Source organism: Microtus ochrogaster, linkage group LG1, assembly GCF_000317375.1.
Source record: "Microtus ochrogaster isolate Prairie Vole_2 linkage group LG1, MicOch1.0, whole genome shotgun sequence".
Classification (NCBI taxonomy): Eukaryota; Metazoa; Chordata; class Mammalia; order Rodentia; family Cricetidae; genus Microtus; species Microtus ochrogaster.
In genome coordinates, this window is record NC_022027.1 from 49,855,304 (window position 1) to 49,872,205 (window position 16,902).

The 16,902-nt window shown below is 42.6% G+C and overlaps 1 protein-coding gene across 2 annotated transcripts in view; it reads right to left on the bottom strand.

Moving 5' to 3' along the window:
• Window positions 1-16,902, bottom strand: part of Rasgef1b (RasGEF domain family member 1B) — a 510,363-nt gene that overhangs the window by 343,745 nt on the left and 149,716 nt on the right. The window contains exon 2 of one of the 2 annotated variants that reach the window (XM_026785342.1): window positions 2,711-2,764. In XM_026785342.1, coding sequence (XP_026641143.1) covers window positions 2,711-2,764 — 54 coding nt within the window. Of the gene's footprint in view, window positions 1-2,710; window positions 2,765-16,902 lie in introns of those variants that run through there. The other variant, XM_026785341.1, reaches the window with a different exon arrangement.

The following is a 16,902-nucleotide window of genomic DNA, read 5'->3' on the forward strand; positions in this document are numbered from 1 at the left end:
AATTGACAGTTTCCTCCTAGCCCTAATGTGTTAATTTCCCCCAATGTTCTATGTGTAACCCTCTTATTTCCAATTCAGCTCACTCCCAGGGCGATCTCATATTTTCCCCCTCTTTCAATCATTTTCTGTGTGCCTATTCCTCCCACATTCATGGGTCCAGCCCCGGGTGTTTTCCTGAATTAAAAGTCATCATGCCCAACTGTCATCCTTAGTAAGACATCGCTGGCGTGCAACACCAGTGAGCCTGGCCCTGTGGTGATGTAACTTGTTCAGACACTGTCCCACGTACAACTCACATACAGGTGCTCCGTGGTCAACTGTTAACTGAGATAGGTGGGAAATGCAGCCATAGACATGACCACCGCTAAGATTGTGCGTGTGTAGAAACAGGAGAATCGATAAACAAGCCAAATGACGTCATAAAATACGCTTGATGAACCACCATTTTTAAATGAACAGGGTAGTACAAAACAGCCCACATTTACACCATAAAAATCGTTTCCCTGAATATAAAAGTGAATCAGTTATATGTGATACCTCAGGTGAGAGTGTCTAGAGGACATGACCAAGGATTTCAAACTTTTCATGACCACCAGGAGGACGTGGCTTCTGAGGAGAAAGTGAGGACGTCTCAGACAATTTAGTGTTAGCATCACACTCAGGAAAGCTGGCTTCTCACTGCTCATCACTTTGCTTTGGTATACACAATTTCAAGTCTGTTCCTTCTCTGCAGCAGGCTCAAAAGCACTATTTGTGCCGTTTCCCTCTTGTGAGGAGGTGCTAAGAGCTCCTTGCTGCTGTGAGCCTCTCAAAGCCCTGGCGTTTCTTGAAGGTTTTCCCAACCCTTCCCCCACCTGTATAAAGACTCCAGAAAACAATCTGCTTCAAAATCCAAGAGACCTCACGGGCTACCAGAAGTTGAGCCCCCAACCCAGACTGAGACCCCTGCTCAAGCACAGGTCACACCAACCAGAAGACCTGAGAGGAAGCAGAAACCAAGGAACAAAACACACGTCCAACAAAGACAACTCCAAGGAAGTTCGCAGCCGGTCTTTTCATCATAGGTCATGTCTCCATTGTGCCTTGCTCACAACAAGCACATAAACAAAGCATGTAGAATGGAGAGTGAGAAATCCCAATGCTCCGTGCCAGTGGGGCCACATCTGGAGAATAATGCATAATCCTAGACAAGGGCAACAAAGGTAATGCAAAAAAAAGGCAACTTGCTATAAAGTCAACAGCTGCAAATAGCTAATACAAAATCAAGTGTGGGGGGCATTTTGTAAGTACTTTATGCAGACTATTTCATATACTATATTGGATTAGTACAATCATTATTTCCCATTTTGCATATTATGAAAGTGACGCACCAATAGGTGTATAACCAGCCCAAGTAAGTAGTAAATAAACCACATTTCAAAAGCAGAACGCCACGCTCCTTGCTCATTGGAATCAACCATATCAAAGGCCTATCAGAAGTGATAAGGAAAATAGTCCCCTAGGAATCGAATGGGAGGAGATTCAGAAGCAAGCATGTGAGCTGGTCTACACGAAATAAGCAGGTAGGACTCATAGGAGGCAGGGACTGGCTCGGTCAAGTGATTTTAATTCTTTGACTCGTCTCACTAGGGAACAACCAGGCTCGTAGAGTTCACTGTCACAGAGGACAAAGGTCCATCTATAAATAATATCAAAGCTAGCCCCACCCTGGGAAAAGGTGAACCCAGCAATCCCTTAAAGTCTCTTTGTTCACTGAGATCTGTGGTTCTAAAAATAATACATGGTCTTCATCTCTAACAGCTCGCCACCTCTTATAGAGAATAAGGCACACGCAGCAGAACTCAGGGAAGGTAAATCATCTAAAAAATCTATCAAAGTAATAAAAGGGAGTAGGTCCTCACACTGCCCCTAAAGATAAATACCTCTACCTACTTCCTTATTGAGCAAACTAAAGATGGAAACCGCACAGTACATATTGCCATGATAGAAAATCCTATGAAATGCCAAGTAACACAGTAAGCACAAGTCCTCTCTCCCCGTGCACCTGCTTTTTCATATCAACGATAGTGTCAAAGAATCTGAGTTGTCTGACTGTGAAATCACTTCCCCTCCTCGACCAGAGGACAGGTTCTAGTTAAAGCTGAGATTAAAGAGGTGGATCAAAGTGACCCCTGGCCCTCAAAGCCAGGAATTAGCCACGCCACGGTGGCAGGCACCGCAGACGCCATCTATCAGATGTGGGTGAAGCGAATCCGTTTGCAAAGCATGACAGCGTCCTCAAACATGACTGTGGTGAATCCAAACCAGATTTTTACGCTATATAACCAGCTTCCAAAACTCAAAGTCATTTTGCTGTCACATTGAGCTTACAGTTTACAAGTTTTCTATTTGCAGCAGAAGACACAGACGCCCGCAGTGCAGTCTACAGGACGGACCTGAACTCCCTGGCCACTCATCTTGTGTAAGAAAATACCAGATAATAGCGATGTGGAAATATACGGAGTCAGTGTCTCTCTACACCGAACATCTGTCAGACGACAGCGGATGTTCCCACATCCTGAAAATGAGCCTTACATTCATACCCTAAAAGCTGTTCGCAATACGCCATCAGATAGACCATCCTCAGAGATTGCACACAGCTTTTCAATTAAACATCACCAATCCTGAAGCAGTCAGTCCTGCTGCAATTCTCCGCATGCCCGCTTCTTACCTTTTTGTAGTCAGATGAGGACTTCTCACCAGCCAGTGTGCTAAAAATGGTGCCCTGCAAAACAGGAAGGACACAGACACATCAGAGCTCTTCAGCGTGGAGGACATCATCTTCCCTTTTGCTTCTGGTCTAAGTGCACTTTCTTAGTCCCATGGCCTCGGATCTCCCTGCATTCCAGAGGCCACCATCCACAGGTTAGACCATTTGTTTCAGGCCAATGAGGAAATGGCTCGCACCTTCATTTCACAAAGAATCAAATAATAGTATCTTTCAAGTGGCTTGTACTATGAACCTGAGCTCTGCAGCAGGGCCCTTTCCTGAGAGAGAAAGTCTACGTCTGCACACAATGGTGCTAGAGCTTGGGGTCTCCCTCCCGCTCCCTTCAGCACACTCATTCCTCCTGCGGTTGACTTCTTGCCTGTACCTGTCTGCATGTGTGGCTTCTTGGTATGATGTGCCCCTTACAAGGCTTTCTAGCATCCAATGTTGCATGGGGATTTACACACAAGGAAACTATCTTGAACTGTTCCACAGAGAAAACATTGCTAGCCACAAGATGGCTCAAGGTTATCATCTTCTTGACTTTTAAGTATAAAACGAATGCACATGTTTTATGATGAAATCTCCTTGATATCCTGTTCTCTTGAGGTAGCCAACAGTGGAAAGAAAGTTCCCAGTGAATATGCATGAGAGAGGTACAAGACTGATACAGAAGAGCAGCTGTGTGCCTGACCCCACAGCATCTTCTGGAGGTCTCTGTGGGAAGGCAGACTCCCACATAATAACTCTATAAAGTGAAGTTTGGGGAGAGGCAGACAGGCAAATGACTCCTACATAATGGAAAAACACATCTTTATTTCAGACCTAGACATTGACTACTGTCCACTTATGTGGCTGAGCTGGGGTTTAGAACATCCAGGAACTGATAATTCTTGTTGTGGAGAGGAGAGGGGCATGCCACCCATCCAAGGATGCCCTATCTGGGGCCAATATCACCCCCCTGGCAGCTTCCATTGTAACACCAACCTATCTTCACACATTACTAAATATTGCTTCCGGATAAAATTGTCCCTAGCTGGAGGCAGCTTGTTAAACCTCTAACACAGCTTGTAGAAATGACCTGAATTCCATGAGTTATGCAACTAAACTTCCCCAGAAGTCTGGTTGCAGAATTTCTCTACCAACCACTGAATTTATGTGTAATTCTCTATTCTAACTAGGAACAGGAATACGAGAAAGGCCTAACTTTCAGCTATCAAAGACTCCACATTTTTGCGTGGGGGGTGGAAGGTGCTTCAAGGACCACGACTGTATCTTTAACTAAGTTTAAGATATACCAGCAAGTCTGGCAAGATAAGCTCTGTGAGCAAAGCCTCTTATTGTACCAACTTGAAAAGAAATACAGGTTAATAGATTGTCATCTAAAATAGCCAAGCTTGTAGTCATGTTAGTTAGGTTTTCTAGATGTACAGAGATGTATTTCAGATGGATAGTTATTCTCCAAACCTTTCAAAGTCTAACAGAATATAACATTTAAAATGTTTTAAGAACTTAGGACTTTTCATGACAATGAGACATGTCTGCTGCTGGCAGCACCAATCTACTTCAAGAGTATGATGGGCATCGCAGAGGCTCCTTATGGAGTATGTTAGCCATTTGGGCAAGAAACTGCTCTTGCCTGGACTGTTTGATGTGATGCTGTATAAACTGGACATGCAGGACCCACAGAAAAATGACTGCTGAGTTGCCTTAGGACGGTGATATGGTACTTGGGATTCCTGCTTTGTGAAATAGTCTGCCAGACATTCTGCAGGATAAAGAAGAAAGCAACTGATGGACTTTGCCATTACAAGGCAAAACAGATCTTCAAATTTCCTGCTTCATGGAAAAGTCTGCTGGATACTATGGGTCTGTAGGCTGAAGATGGATGCTCCAATAGTACAGAAGAACTTTGGGTGACTGTCCAGGCAGCGAGATGTCTCTGTCAATTCTAGAATTTGGAAGTTGCTTACAATGCACTTCCTGTTTACTTAGGTAATATTATATCCTTCTAGTGTCTTTGATGGAGTTGAAGAATAGTTATAATTATAGTTTTCCTTAGTTATGATAAAAGATAAAGTAGATATAAATATTGTAACTATAATTCTTGCTTGATTCCTGTTTTGTTACATGTAATTTTTTGTTACTATGTTAAAGTTAAAAACCTTCCTTTTTATTTAAACAGAAAAGGGGAAATGGTGTGGAAAGTCCTTCTGTATATGTGTTGCTTTTCTTGGTTAATAAAGACACTGTTTTCATCCAATAGCTTAACAGAATATAACCAGGCTGGAAGAAATACATAGAGAGAGAGAGAGTAGGCAGAGTCAAACAGAAGCCATGTAGCCTTGCCGGATAGAGATGCTGGACGCTGGACAGAACTTTACCCAGTAAGCTACAGCTATGTGGGGATACACGGATTAATAGAAATGGGTTAATTTAAGATGTAAGAGCTAGCTAGAAATAAGCTTAAGGTGTAAGAGCTAGCTAGAAAAAAGCTTAAGGTATTGGCCAAACAGCACTGCAATTAATACAGGCTTCTGTGTGATTATTTCGGGTCTGAGCTGCTGGGAATGAATGAACAGCCTCCAATAACACTCTGACCTCTCTACATGAGCTGTGGTAGGCTTGTGTCCATACTCACACCCATTGTATACACCCATCGACTTCCACAGAAATCAACACACATACACACTCATGCACACAATTCTGAGAAGAGCAAATTAGATGGTGTCTTTATGTGAGGGGTGTGCACATGTTTGGGTGTTTGTGCACACTGGTGCATATGTATCGAGAGGTCAGAGGTCAGGTGTTTTCCTTGTTTGGTCAAAGCGTTATTTTTTGAGATGAAGTCTCTCTAAACTTGGAGCTCATCAGTTCAGCTGGGCTGGCTGGACAATAAACTGCAGAGATCAGCCTAGCTCAGTCCCACCCACCACTGCGTTTACTGACATGCACCACTAAACCCAGGTTTTATATGGGTGCTGGTAATTCAAACTCAGGTTCTCTGGGCTGTAGATCAAGCATGTTATAGACTGAGTCATCCCTAAAGACCCCAGGAATATCTGAAACTCCAGACGTTAGTGCTGTAGCCCCAGGAGAAATGACCCACAAAATTAAACAATACCCTTCCATTTCTTTAGAACAGTCCCAGGTGATTTGAGAAGTGCATTTGAAGAAGAAAAAAGAGTCAAAATGTGCAGAAGTATCTTCTCACACACACACACACACACACACACACACACAAAGAAAGAAAGAAAAGAAAAGATATGGCAATATGGCAAGCTGGAAATGTTGTATTTGTAGAAACAACTCGAGCTGAAGGCCAATGCATAGCAAAGTCTTAATACCTGGAATGAGTATAAAAGAGCAATGGCATGGATCAATGATAGTCCATAGCCTTAATTTAGCTATTTGCTAAGGAGATTTTACTTATACGCTTGGTCAGTTTCATTCCATTCCCTTCCAAAGACTTTAACTGGCATCTAGTTTCCTAATTGCAACACTTGTGAATGGCTCTGGGTGGGCTTTCCGAGCCCTCCCATAACATGCTTGGATTGATTACTGAAAACGAAAGACTCAAGAGGGCGATGACCTTCTTGGGCTGTGACCTTCCTGATGACTGCATCAATATTTTTTTACGAAAGGAGAAACTGCCAATGAGTCACCTCCACCAAAGTTTGCATGAGGCTGTGTTTGTCACACGACACAAGCACAGCAAAACGCAATGTGTTTTTAAAATCCCCCTGCCTCGGACCTTATTAGTGAGATGACCTGCACGGGGTGGACAGCATCATACATCAACAATTAAAGCGATTTTCCCCAAATACACTCAGGAAGTAAAGCCCTACCCTTGTGTGTTTATGTGGTGATGCTTGACATTTCTTTTACAGGATTTCTGTTTTTAGCATTAGCTCTGATTCATGGGAGATGCTCACGTGCCGGGGCCATTGCAGGAAGGGACAGTGGAAATTTCATGCTTGTACTTTATTAGTCTCTTATATCTTAAAGGAAATAAATTCATCTGATCCACCCCAAAAGCATATTTTTGGTACCCTTTTCTTTAAAATAATAATAATAAAGCAGATTTGATTGGTGAAAAGTAAAGAAACTTAGGTCATGAGGGCATTGGACACTCATGGTGAAGGGAAAAGATCTGAAGACACAGGTCACGGGTTAGAGTCCCTACAAAGCAAGCTGTGAAATGGAAATGACACGCGAGGGGCATTCTTGGTGTGTGTAGAGAAGGGAAGGTCACAGGATGGAGCAGAGGATAGCAGTGAGCTGCGGAGCAGGCTCAACAAGGGTCTCAGGCAACCACATAGGATGTTCTGAAAACAGGCAATACCTCAGTGCAAACACGGGCACAAGAAGTATTGTCCTAGAAAGGGAACATGTTTTGCTAGACCACATGACTCTTTCCACCCCCGAGCTAGAGCACTTAACTGGCAGCATCAGGGAAATTGTGTGGAGTGTGACTAAGCCTACTATATTATGCTGTGTTTTAACAAGCTCTACCTAGCCAGGCCTTGCTTGTAACCTCTTTACTACAGTGAAACACGACTTCTTACTGATGAATGTCTGCTGCTCTTTTATGATGTCTTGAATAGAAAACCAAGTGGACCACCTTCTTGGGAGCCTCAGCCCTAACCCTTGTCCCTTCCTAACAGATTATTGAGCAGCTTAAGATGGATCCTTGATCTCGAGGCCCTCAGTTCACCACTCTGAAATGAGAAAGACCTATATCCTTTTTCCTTTAGGGTCATGAGATCCTTTGCTAATATGAAGAAGAGGACCCTGATTTTATCGGGCACAGTGTTTGGAAATCCACAATTAGGATAGATGGCTACTTCTTTCCTCCATCAGGTAACATGAGACCATTCCATAGAATGGTGTAGTCAGCTTCATCATCTTCTTAGGCACAAAGAATTCTTATAAGTAGTAGGTTATTAGTAGGTTCTCCAGAGAAGAAAAACTGATGGACTACATAGAAACCTAGAAGAAAGGAGACTGCATGGTTTGGCTCATCCCACTAGGAAGGATGAGGAAGGCGGCAAGATGTCATCTTCATGCTAGAAAACCAACCAGGGCAGCCAGAGGCATAACTCAACTGAAGTCAGGTCTGAGAATTACAGAGCCCATGGCTTAATTACCATTCAGAGGCCAAAGGTTACCACCCCTAAGAACCTTGGGAAGGAGAATGGGTCTTAGTATAAATTTTAAAGTCCAAAGAACCAAGAACCGGAAGCTTCTATGTCTGAAAAGAGAAAAATATGGATGGCCCAACTGAAAGACAGAAAGAGAAAGAGGGAGAAAGAGAGGGAGGGAGGGACAGAGAAAAGGAGGGAGGGAGGGAGCGAGGGAGGGAGGGACGGAGGGAGGGAAGGAGGGAGGGAACTCTTTCTCACCTTTTTGTTCTATTCAGGCCCTTAATAGATTGCATAATGCTGGTCACATTGGTGAAGACAGAGGATCTCAGTCTTCGGATTTGCATACTAATCCTTGCAGATAAAGCCCTAAAATAATGCTCTGTCACTTGTCAGGACATCTCCAGTCAAATTAACCAACAATATTAACCATCACGACAGGTAGAGCACAAAGGGAACAATTACAGAACTGCACTTTGTTTGACTCTGAAACACATTAACACGGGAATTGAAGACTAGCGCGCATAACCTTGTCTCCCAAGTTAATAATTACCTGTAGAAATAACTACATAGGCAGAAGTCACGGAGACCCAGAAGAAAGCGTAATTCGATATTCAAAAAAGAATGAGCCTAGCTAGTTCTTGGTTAGAGAGACCACTGATGAAATACAAGTAATTCATGGGCATCCAGTCCAGCATGAACACAGAAAGCCATGGAAGCTGAGCTTCTCACCCCATTCTCAGTGCTGGGAATGCTCTGCAGTGACCAAACACCAACAAGAGACACGTGACTCCTATTTCCCTGTAAATGATGGTTTAAGTCTGAGAATAAGCAGTGTTGTTGATCTCCATTAAATTAGGCTTGGGAAAAGAAACCAGAAAACTGTCTTCTGCCTCCACTGAAGTATTTCTGCCATCCATGCCCATAAACATTTTTTTAAAAAACAGCAAACATCTACGTGATTAAATTGGAACAACTCAAGTATTGTATTACAAAAATTAAAGTATCCAGAGCCCAGATCTCTGAAATGGCAGCATTATGGAATTCCATCCCCAACCTGTGGATGGGTGTCTGTGAGCAGGTGCATTATTTTACTCTTAGGCAAACCAAACAGAGGGCTGCTGGTTTTGATGAATGGTCAAATAAAATCAAAAGCTAAGGTCCTTTTAAGGAAATGATACCTGAATAAAACCCATCCTTTTGAGGCCTCCAGTCTGCACGTCGCAGGCACGGGAGGTGATTTTTCACTTGTTGGTGGATGTCAGCACTGAGCCTACTCCTCTCACTAACAATCTGAAACCTCTTACATTTAAACGGATGGGTCCCCAGAATACACACCACGTGGATGCTTTCTTAGCAAACCAATCCTTGGGCCTCTTCCCAAAATCCACATTTCTGTCCTGTTTTCATGCTTTAGACTAACATGGACACATAGATGCTTTAAAAATGGCGTACCCTTCAGGCAAAGTTCAGCACTCACATTTATTTTTTAACTGCATAATTATAAGCATCAACCAAAGGGGGAAAAAATATGCTCCCAAATAAATGATAAAATTACAGTGTTTTCTTGTCGTCCATGAATACGGAAAATTTCAATTAGCCAAGTGAAAGCCATTGAATATGCCAGCACGATTTATATACCAGACTAATGACCATCATCTGCATCCGATTTAGCTAATGAAGGCTTGGAACACTTGTGGATAATTAAGGCAAAGCTGATGGGAGGAAATTCGAACCATGGAAAGATCAAATCTATTTATGTCTGCATTTAAAACTAAACACACTTAATAGGTCGTTCAATCAAAGCATAATGTCCACTCATCTGGGATAAGAGAGATGCACATAAGTTATGTGCCCAGCACGGTCCCCAAACCCAAAAGTCATTCGTTCTTCATTCATTCAATAATTATTTAAAACCCCCAAGTGCCTCTGACCTTGAGGATTAACATGACAGTACCATAGTTCCCTTAGTATTTTTCTTCTCCACCATAATTAAATGTATAGCTCTGGTTTCTGTTTAAACAGAAGCTTCCACCTCTGTACCATGAGAGACACAGCATGGCTGCAGTCTAGGGGCCGACAGAGATGACCACCCACCTGTGAATCATGGCAGACACAGTATGGATGCAGTCTGGGGACCAATAGGTAAGTACAGATTGCAATGGCTGCCTGGATTTTTCTCAGCCCTGGAAGGACCCCTCAGAGGGAGGTAGATATTGGAATATAAAGACAAAATCCTGATTCTTGGGAGCAGCTAGAACAGGACTCATGACCCACTGGGTTCCACTCATTTCACTGAGTAGAGAGAGTCCTGGTCAGCTCATCCAACTCTTCCTGGCCCAGAGAGGAGCAGGGAACGTGGTAAAGCTTACTCTCGAGGTGCCATCATCACCCCTAATAAGTCTGTACTTAGCAGATTATAGACATCTCAAGAACCCTGTGCAATTCCCACTTTCTCTTCTATGAGGTTCAGTGTAGCTGGTTTTATATTGAGGTTTTGATCCATTTGGACTTGAGTTTTGGCCATGGTGATAGATATGGGTCTATTTTCATTCTTCTATGTGTTGATACCCAGTTATGGCAGCACCATTTGTTAAATCTGCTTTCTTTTTTCCATTTGATATTTTTTGCATCTTTGTCAAAAATCAGATGTTTGAAGGAGCGTGGATTAATATCCAGGTCTTTATTTGATTCCCTTGGTCCTCCTGTCTGTTCTTACGCCAATACCAGGCTGTTTTCAGTACTGTAGCTCTGTAGTAGAGTTTGAAGTGAGGGATTGTGATGCCTCCAGAAGTTTTTTATTGTACAGGATTGTTTTGGCTATCATGGTTTTTTTTTTCTTTTCTATATGAAGTTGCGTACTGTTCTTTTGAAGTCTGTGAAGAATTTTGCTGGGATTTTGATGGACATTGCATTGAATCTGTAGGTTGCTTTTTGTTAAGAGTGCCATTTTTACTATGGTAATTCTGCCTACCCAAGAGCATGGGAGATCTTTCCACTTTCTGGTGTCTGCTTCAATTTCTTTCTTCAAAGATTTAAAGTTCTTGTTATACAAGTCTTCCCCTTGTTCGGTTAGAGTCACTCTGAGGTATTTTATGCTATTTGTGGCTATTGTGAAGGGTGATATTGCTCTGATTTCTTTCCCAGCCCTTTTATCACCTGTGTAAAGGAGGGCGACTGATTTTTTTTGAGTTAATCTTGTATCCTGCTACATTACTGAAAGTGTTGGTGAGTTGTAGAAGTTCGTTGGTAGAATTTTGGGGATTGCTTATGTAAATTATCATATCATCAGCAAACAGTGAGAGTTTGACTTCTTCTTTTCTCATTTGTATCCCCTTGATCTCCTTTTGGTGTCTTACTACTCTAGCTAGGACCTCAAGAACTATATTGAATAGATATGGAGAGAGTGGACAACCTTGTCTTGTTCCTGATTTCAGTGGAATCGCTGGGAGTTTCTTTCCATTTAGTTTGATGTTGGCTGTTGGCTTTCTATATATTGCCTTTATTATGTTTAGGTATGTTCCTTGTAGGGGAAAATAGCTCATTCACAATAACTCCAAAAATTACCTAGGAATATGCCTACCCAAGAAAAGAGAGACTTGTATATTTAAGGCATTGAGAACAAAAACCAAAGACACTAGATGATGGAAGAAATCCATGTCCTGACTGAAGGAATTAGTAGCATGTAAATGGCTACCTTCCAAATTTAATCTAATGATTCAATGCAATACTCATCAAAATTCCATTTTAACCTCACTTGTCTAGAGAGCAATGACAGAATGCATAGGAAATCACAAAAGCTCAGGTAACAAACAAAGACAACCTTAAGAAGAACCCATCTAGAGTTGTCGCAATACCTGGTACTACACTACGGAACGGTACTGACAAAGGCAGCCTAATATTGCCACAAAAACAGACAAACCAAAGAAACAGAACAGGGGCCCAAGAAATAACCCAACAAAGCTATGGCCACCTAATTTTTGATAACGATGGCAAAAAAAAAGGTAACTGATTGAATAAATGGTGCTAGTAAAACATAAACTCTACCTCGGAAGAGCGAAATTAGATCCAGTCATTCATCTGACACAAAAATCAAAGTGAAGTTGATCAAAGGCCTTAAGTAAAATCTCCAAAAAGATGAAGATGCTAGAAAAAAGTGTACTTTCCAAAATACTGGGTAAGAAAGAACTTTAGGAATAGACTTTCAAGGGTACAGGAACTGGTCTCCAAAATCAACAGATGGGGTGACATGAAATTTAACTTTCTGCACTACAAAAGAACTAGTAGAACAAACACAACCCACAGAATGGGAAGAAAAATAGAAAATCTTTACCAGCTGTGCTTCAGAAGAGGCTAACCCTAAAATCTCCTTAAAATTCCTTGTGGAACATGCAATCCACAGCCTAGAACAGGGCCTGCGTGTGTACTTCCGGGTAGATTCTGCGATGAGACCTGCACTCTGGGGTCCCTGGAGCAGAATATGAAATCCATTTAAAGCAAATCACAAGCAGGGCTGGGGAAATGGCTCAGTGGTGAAAGGGCTGGCTGCCTCAGCCGGAAGGCCAGAGTTCAGATCCCCTATTCAGTGACACCAGCCATGGTCCTTCCCAGCTCAGAGGCTGGTTCACCTGCTGAAGGGAGAAGGGATTGAAGGAACGGAGCAAAAGGATAAGCAGAGGATTCTACTAAGTATAGTGTGGAAAATCTATTCTCAAATAGCATGTATATTCCCATCTATACTTTTTGGTTAACCATATCAATGATTTTAAAGGATTATTACCCAACATCTAGGGATTTAAATACTATAATACCCCACCATACTTAGACAAATTTCTTCGACAGAATTTACAAGTGACTTGTCTTCTGTACTGGATTGTAAGCTTGCAGACCGCAGGAGCAAATTCTTAATTATCGTCTCTATTCTACAGTTGAATACAGTGATGATCATATGGTTGAAAGCAAGGAGCAACTTCATAAATGTTAACTGTACAGTGAATAAGGGAAGAAACAGATGTCAAAAGGGGAGAAGGGGGCATCAAGAGAGGTAGGAGGAGGAAGAAGGAAAAGTAATAAAAACTGGAGGAAAATACTCTATATGGGACAGAGAAAAATTCCACCTCCCCCAAAAGAGATGCTGGCATTCTGGCCAATGGAACTATATTTAAAAGCAGCCTTTGCTAGTAACACATTTAAGATAAGGATACTCTCTGGAGAAATGGCTTGGTGACTAAGAGTACTTGCTATTCTTTCAGAGGATCTGTGTTCAAATCCTAGCCCCCATATGGCAGCTCACAACTGTCTGTAACTTCAGAAGTAAGACACCCTCTTAAAGACATATATACAGGCAAAATACCAAAGTACATGAAAGAAAAATAAATAAATCATTAAGACAAAGCTATGGAAATAGGTTCTAATCCGGTATGACTGGTGACCTCATAAAGATGGTGAAACTGCCTACAGGCAGAGAGAGAAGAGATGAGGTGAGAAACAAGCATGGGGCAGCCACGAAGGAACACCGTGGCCATGATCAGAAGCCACGCACAGGCTAGGAAGATGTGTCCCTGGGGCTTCAGATGGAAAGACAACACTTTGATTGTAGACTTCTAAACTCTAGAACTATGGAATTTCTGTTAAGTCCCCCAGCTTGGGGCACATTTTACAGCAGCCATCAATGTAACACAGGGACTGTGAACCAGGGACGTCCTGTTCTAGTGGTTGGTGATTTTCCAGTGTGAAGGACAAGAGAGTAAATGTTTCAGGCTTCGAGGCCGGTGAGGTTACTGTCGCAGCTGCTTAGCTATGCCACTAGAGCTTGAAAGGGCTTGCATGCTTTATGCAAATAAGAAAGCCTGGTTAGATTCTAATATAGTTTTCATATGGTATGAAATAATATTCCTCTTTCTTTCATTTCTCAAATTATTTAAAAATGTCAAAATCACACTTGCCCCATAGTCCATACAAAAATAGGCATGAGAAATATGTTTTTCCACCTTGGATTTAGATCTGGGAATCAAGCAGGCCAGGTTTCATCAGTGATTCTGTAACCTGCTTAAATAAGGGTGTTCCTATCTCCAAGGAGCATAACAATCATCTTCCTGACCACCTGAAGGGCTAATGAATGGACGATCATATACCTTCAAATATACTACAGTAACAGTATGTGTCCTGACACTATTAACTGTGTCTCACACGAACAGACATAAGTGTGCTCATGAAGGCCAGAGTGACGATCTGCTAAGTTACAGAATCAGAGCAAGGTGGAAAGAAATGCATGAGCCCTTCACCATCTACACCTCCAGTGGAAAGGACAAAGCTGTGAGTGACCAGAGGACATTCTGAGGTAAGTAAATGCTTGTCATCTAAGGTTACCTTTGACCTCAGACTATTGCTGAATCATGAATTTTTATTTCCAGGGAAGGCTATGCATTAGGACAAGCCTAAGAGGCTGCACCGCGGCTCCCTAACTCATTCTGATGAGCATTCATCAGCCGCTAACACTCCCCTGGCCATCTTCAGCCCTTTTCTGCGGTGCCAACAGCTGACAAAGCCATAAATATTCCCCTGCATGCAGACACACCCTCACACTCATCGCTGTAAGGAGCTGGAACTCTGCCACTGTGCTGCAGAGGAGCTGGACCAGAGATGACAGCTACAGACGTTCAGGTCTGGCACAAGATAAAGCCAAAAAAGAAGAAAGAAAGAAAGAAAAGAAGAAGAAGAAAGAAGAAAGGAAACAGTTCACAGGAGGAAATATCAGCTGCCAACACGGCATGAAATTGCAAACCTCCCAAGAACTAAGGCAATACTCCCTGGAAAACAGTGTGGATCCTTTCCAATCATCAAAGTCACAAGTCCCTAAAATATAGCTTTCCCCCAACTTAAACACTCCAGTTCCACCCCATCCCTAAGACTGTGCCATTTCCCACAGAGAAGTTCTGTCTCTGACTCCTCATACTTAAGTCTCAAATGGACAGAGGACCCCTGTCCTTAGTCTGCCAATCTCCTCTCTGCCCTTTCTCCATTTTTACTCTTGCACATCATCACCACCAGCTTTCAAAGGAGCAGAGAAGCTAGCTAGAGCTCCTGAATGTCCGTCCAGAAGCAGCTTCATTTAAAAGATGTTTACATGAAAGCATGGGTAGCCCCAAAGGATGGTGTCACAGGAACAGAGTTGCTCAGGAAGGGTAGGGGACTCACATCCCAGCTTGACCCCTGGCCATGAGGACAGAGGCTCAAACTTCAGTTCTCTGAGCCTGAACTCCCTGGTTGTAAAATCACAACAATATCATCCTGAGGGTTTTCTAGAACTTAACACAATGTATTCTTGGTAAAACTGCTACTGCGGTGATTTCTGAGAATCCTAGACATCTTATCCGTCTCTAGGAACACGTACCACAGAAGTCATGGACGCCGATTTACAGGACTAGATCTATGTACCAGGGTGCCTAATGGAGGCTGTAGAGCTAAAGCTACAGTTTAGTTGAGACCCGAGTGACAGAAGAGCAAGCGGTAAGATCAGGGAGGAGGCACTCACTCTCTCTTCCTCAAATAATCTTTGTATTATTATGTACTGGTAACGTTCATGATCCCGGTTAAAGTGCATGGAGAATAGCTGACACTATAAATATCTGAGATGAAAAGAAAATGACACAGGTGATCATTGCCAACACACACATTTACACACTCATACCACACACCCACACAGACACACTCACACACAATCACAGACACAGAGTCACATACACTCACACATGCATACACACCCATGCAATCATACACTCACACTCTGACACACTAACATACACATACTGACACACACACTCTAGCATACTCTCACACTCACTCACACACATTCACACTGTCACACATACATGCACACACTCACACACAGATTCACATACACTCACACACTTTCACACACACTCACTCATACACACTCATACACACCCATGTAATCATACACTCACACTCTGACACACTAACATACACATACTGACACACACACTCTAGCATACTCTCACACTCACTCACACTCACACACACACTCATACACACCCACACAATCACATCACACACAGACTCGTACGATCTCACACTCACGCTACACTCTCACACACAATACATACACCCACAGTGCTCAAAAGTCTGAAACAAAAAAAAATCCTATGTTTCTATACTTCTTCCTCTGTAAAAGCATAATCTTTTTTATAGTGAGAGATAAAATACAGAAAAATAACTTTCAACTTAAAAAAAAAAACATCTAAAAGACAGATAAAACAACTAAATACAAGGTGCCATAGCACTTAAAACTGGGAGGTGGGGGTCCAAGTACTGTCGTCTCCAGCCCAGATCCATGGATGATGATACTCAGAAGATGCTCATGGATGCTTAGAAGAGATGGGGATGAGAGAGCCTTGGGCAAGGAGGCTGACAGTGCTGAGCCTGGGAAGACTCTTTATATTGGAGCATGTGTAGAAGGCAGGGACATATCATCACAAGTTCTAAAACCTAGCATCTTTCTTTTGTTTTTGTGGTAATTGTGTACCCCACTACACACCTAAAGAAGCCCATTCATACAGGGGAAGCAGCAACTGCTCGTTTGCAATTAGAGTCACACGATGCTGTGAAAACTGGGTAGATGAGAACGAGCGGAAGAGAAGGTCAAGGCAGAAAGACATTCGCATAATTGCTGGCTATTACAAACCGTTAAATGGACACACAGCAAGAACAGAAGGTGTGAGGCCCAACAGGACGGGTTCCCATGAAAAAGCCTAGTGCTGCGGTTAGCAGTTGAATGGTGACGCACCGTTATCTCAGGCTCTCTCGGTGATGGTTTGACAGGAAATCAATGGCTACATAATTTTACTGAACACCAGAAATATAAATAAAAAGGCCTCCCTTGCCATGAGCACATTTCAGAATTCATGCTCTGACAGTTCCCTGGCTGTCCACCGCTGCATCTTCAATTCCTCCAAGTTTCTGTTTAGTTCCAACTGCGCAAGATCTTCA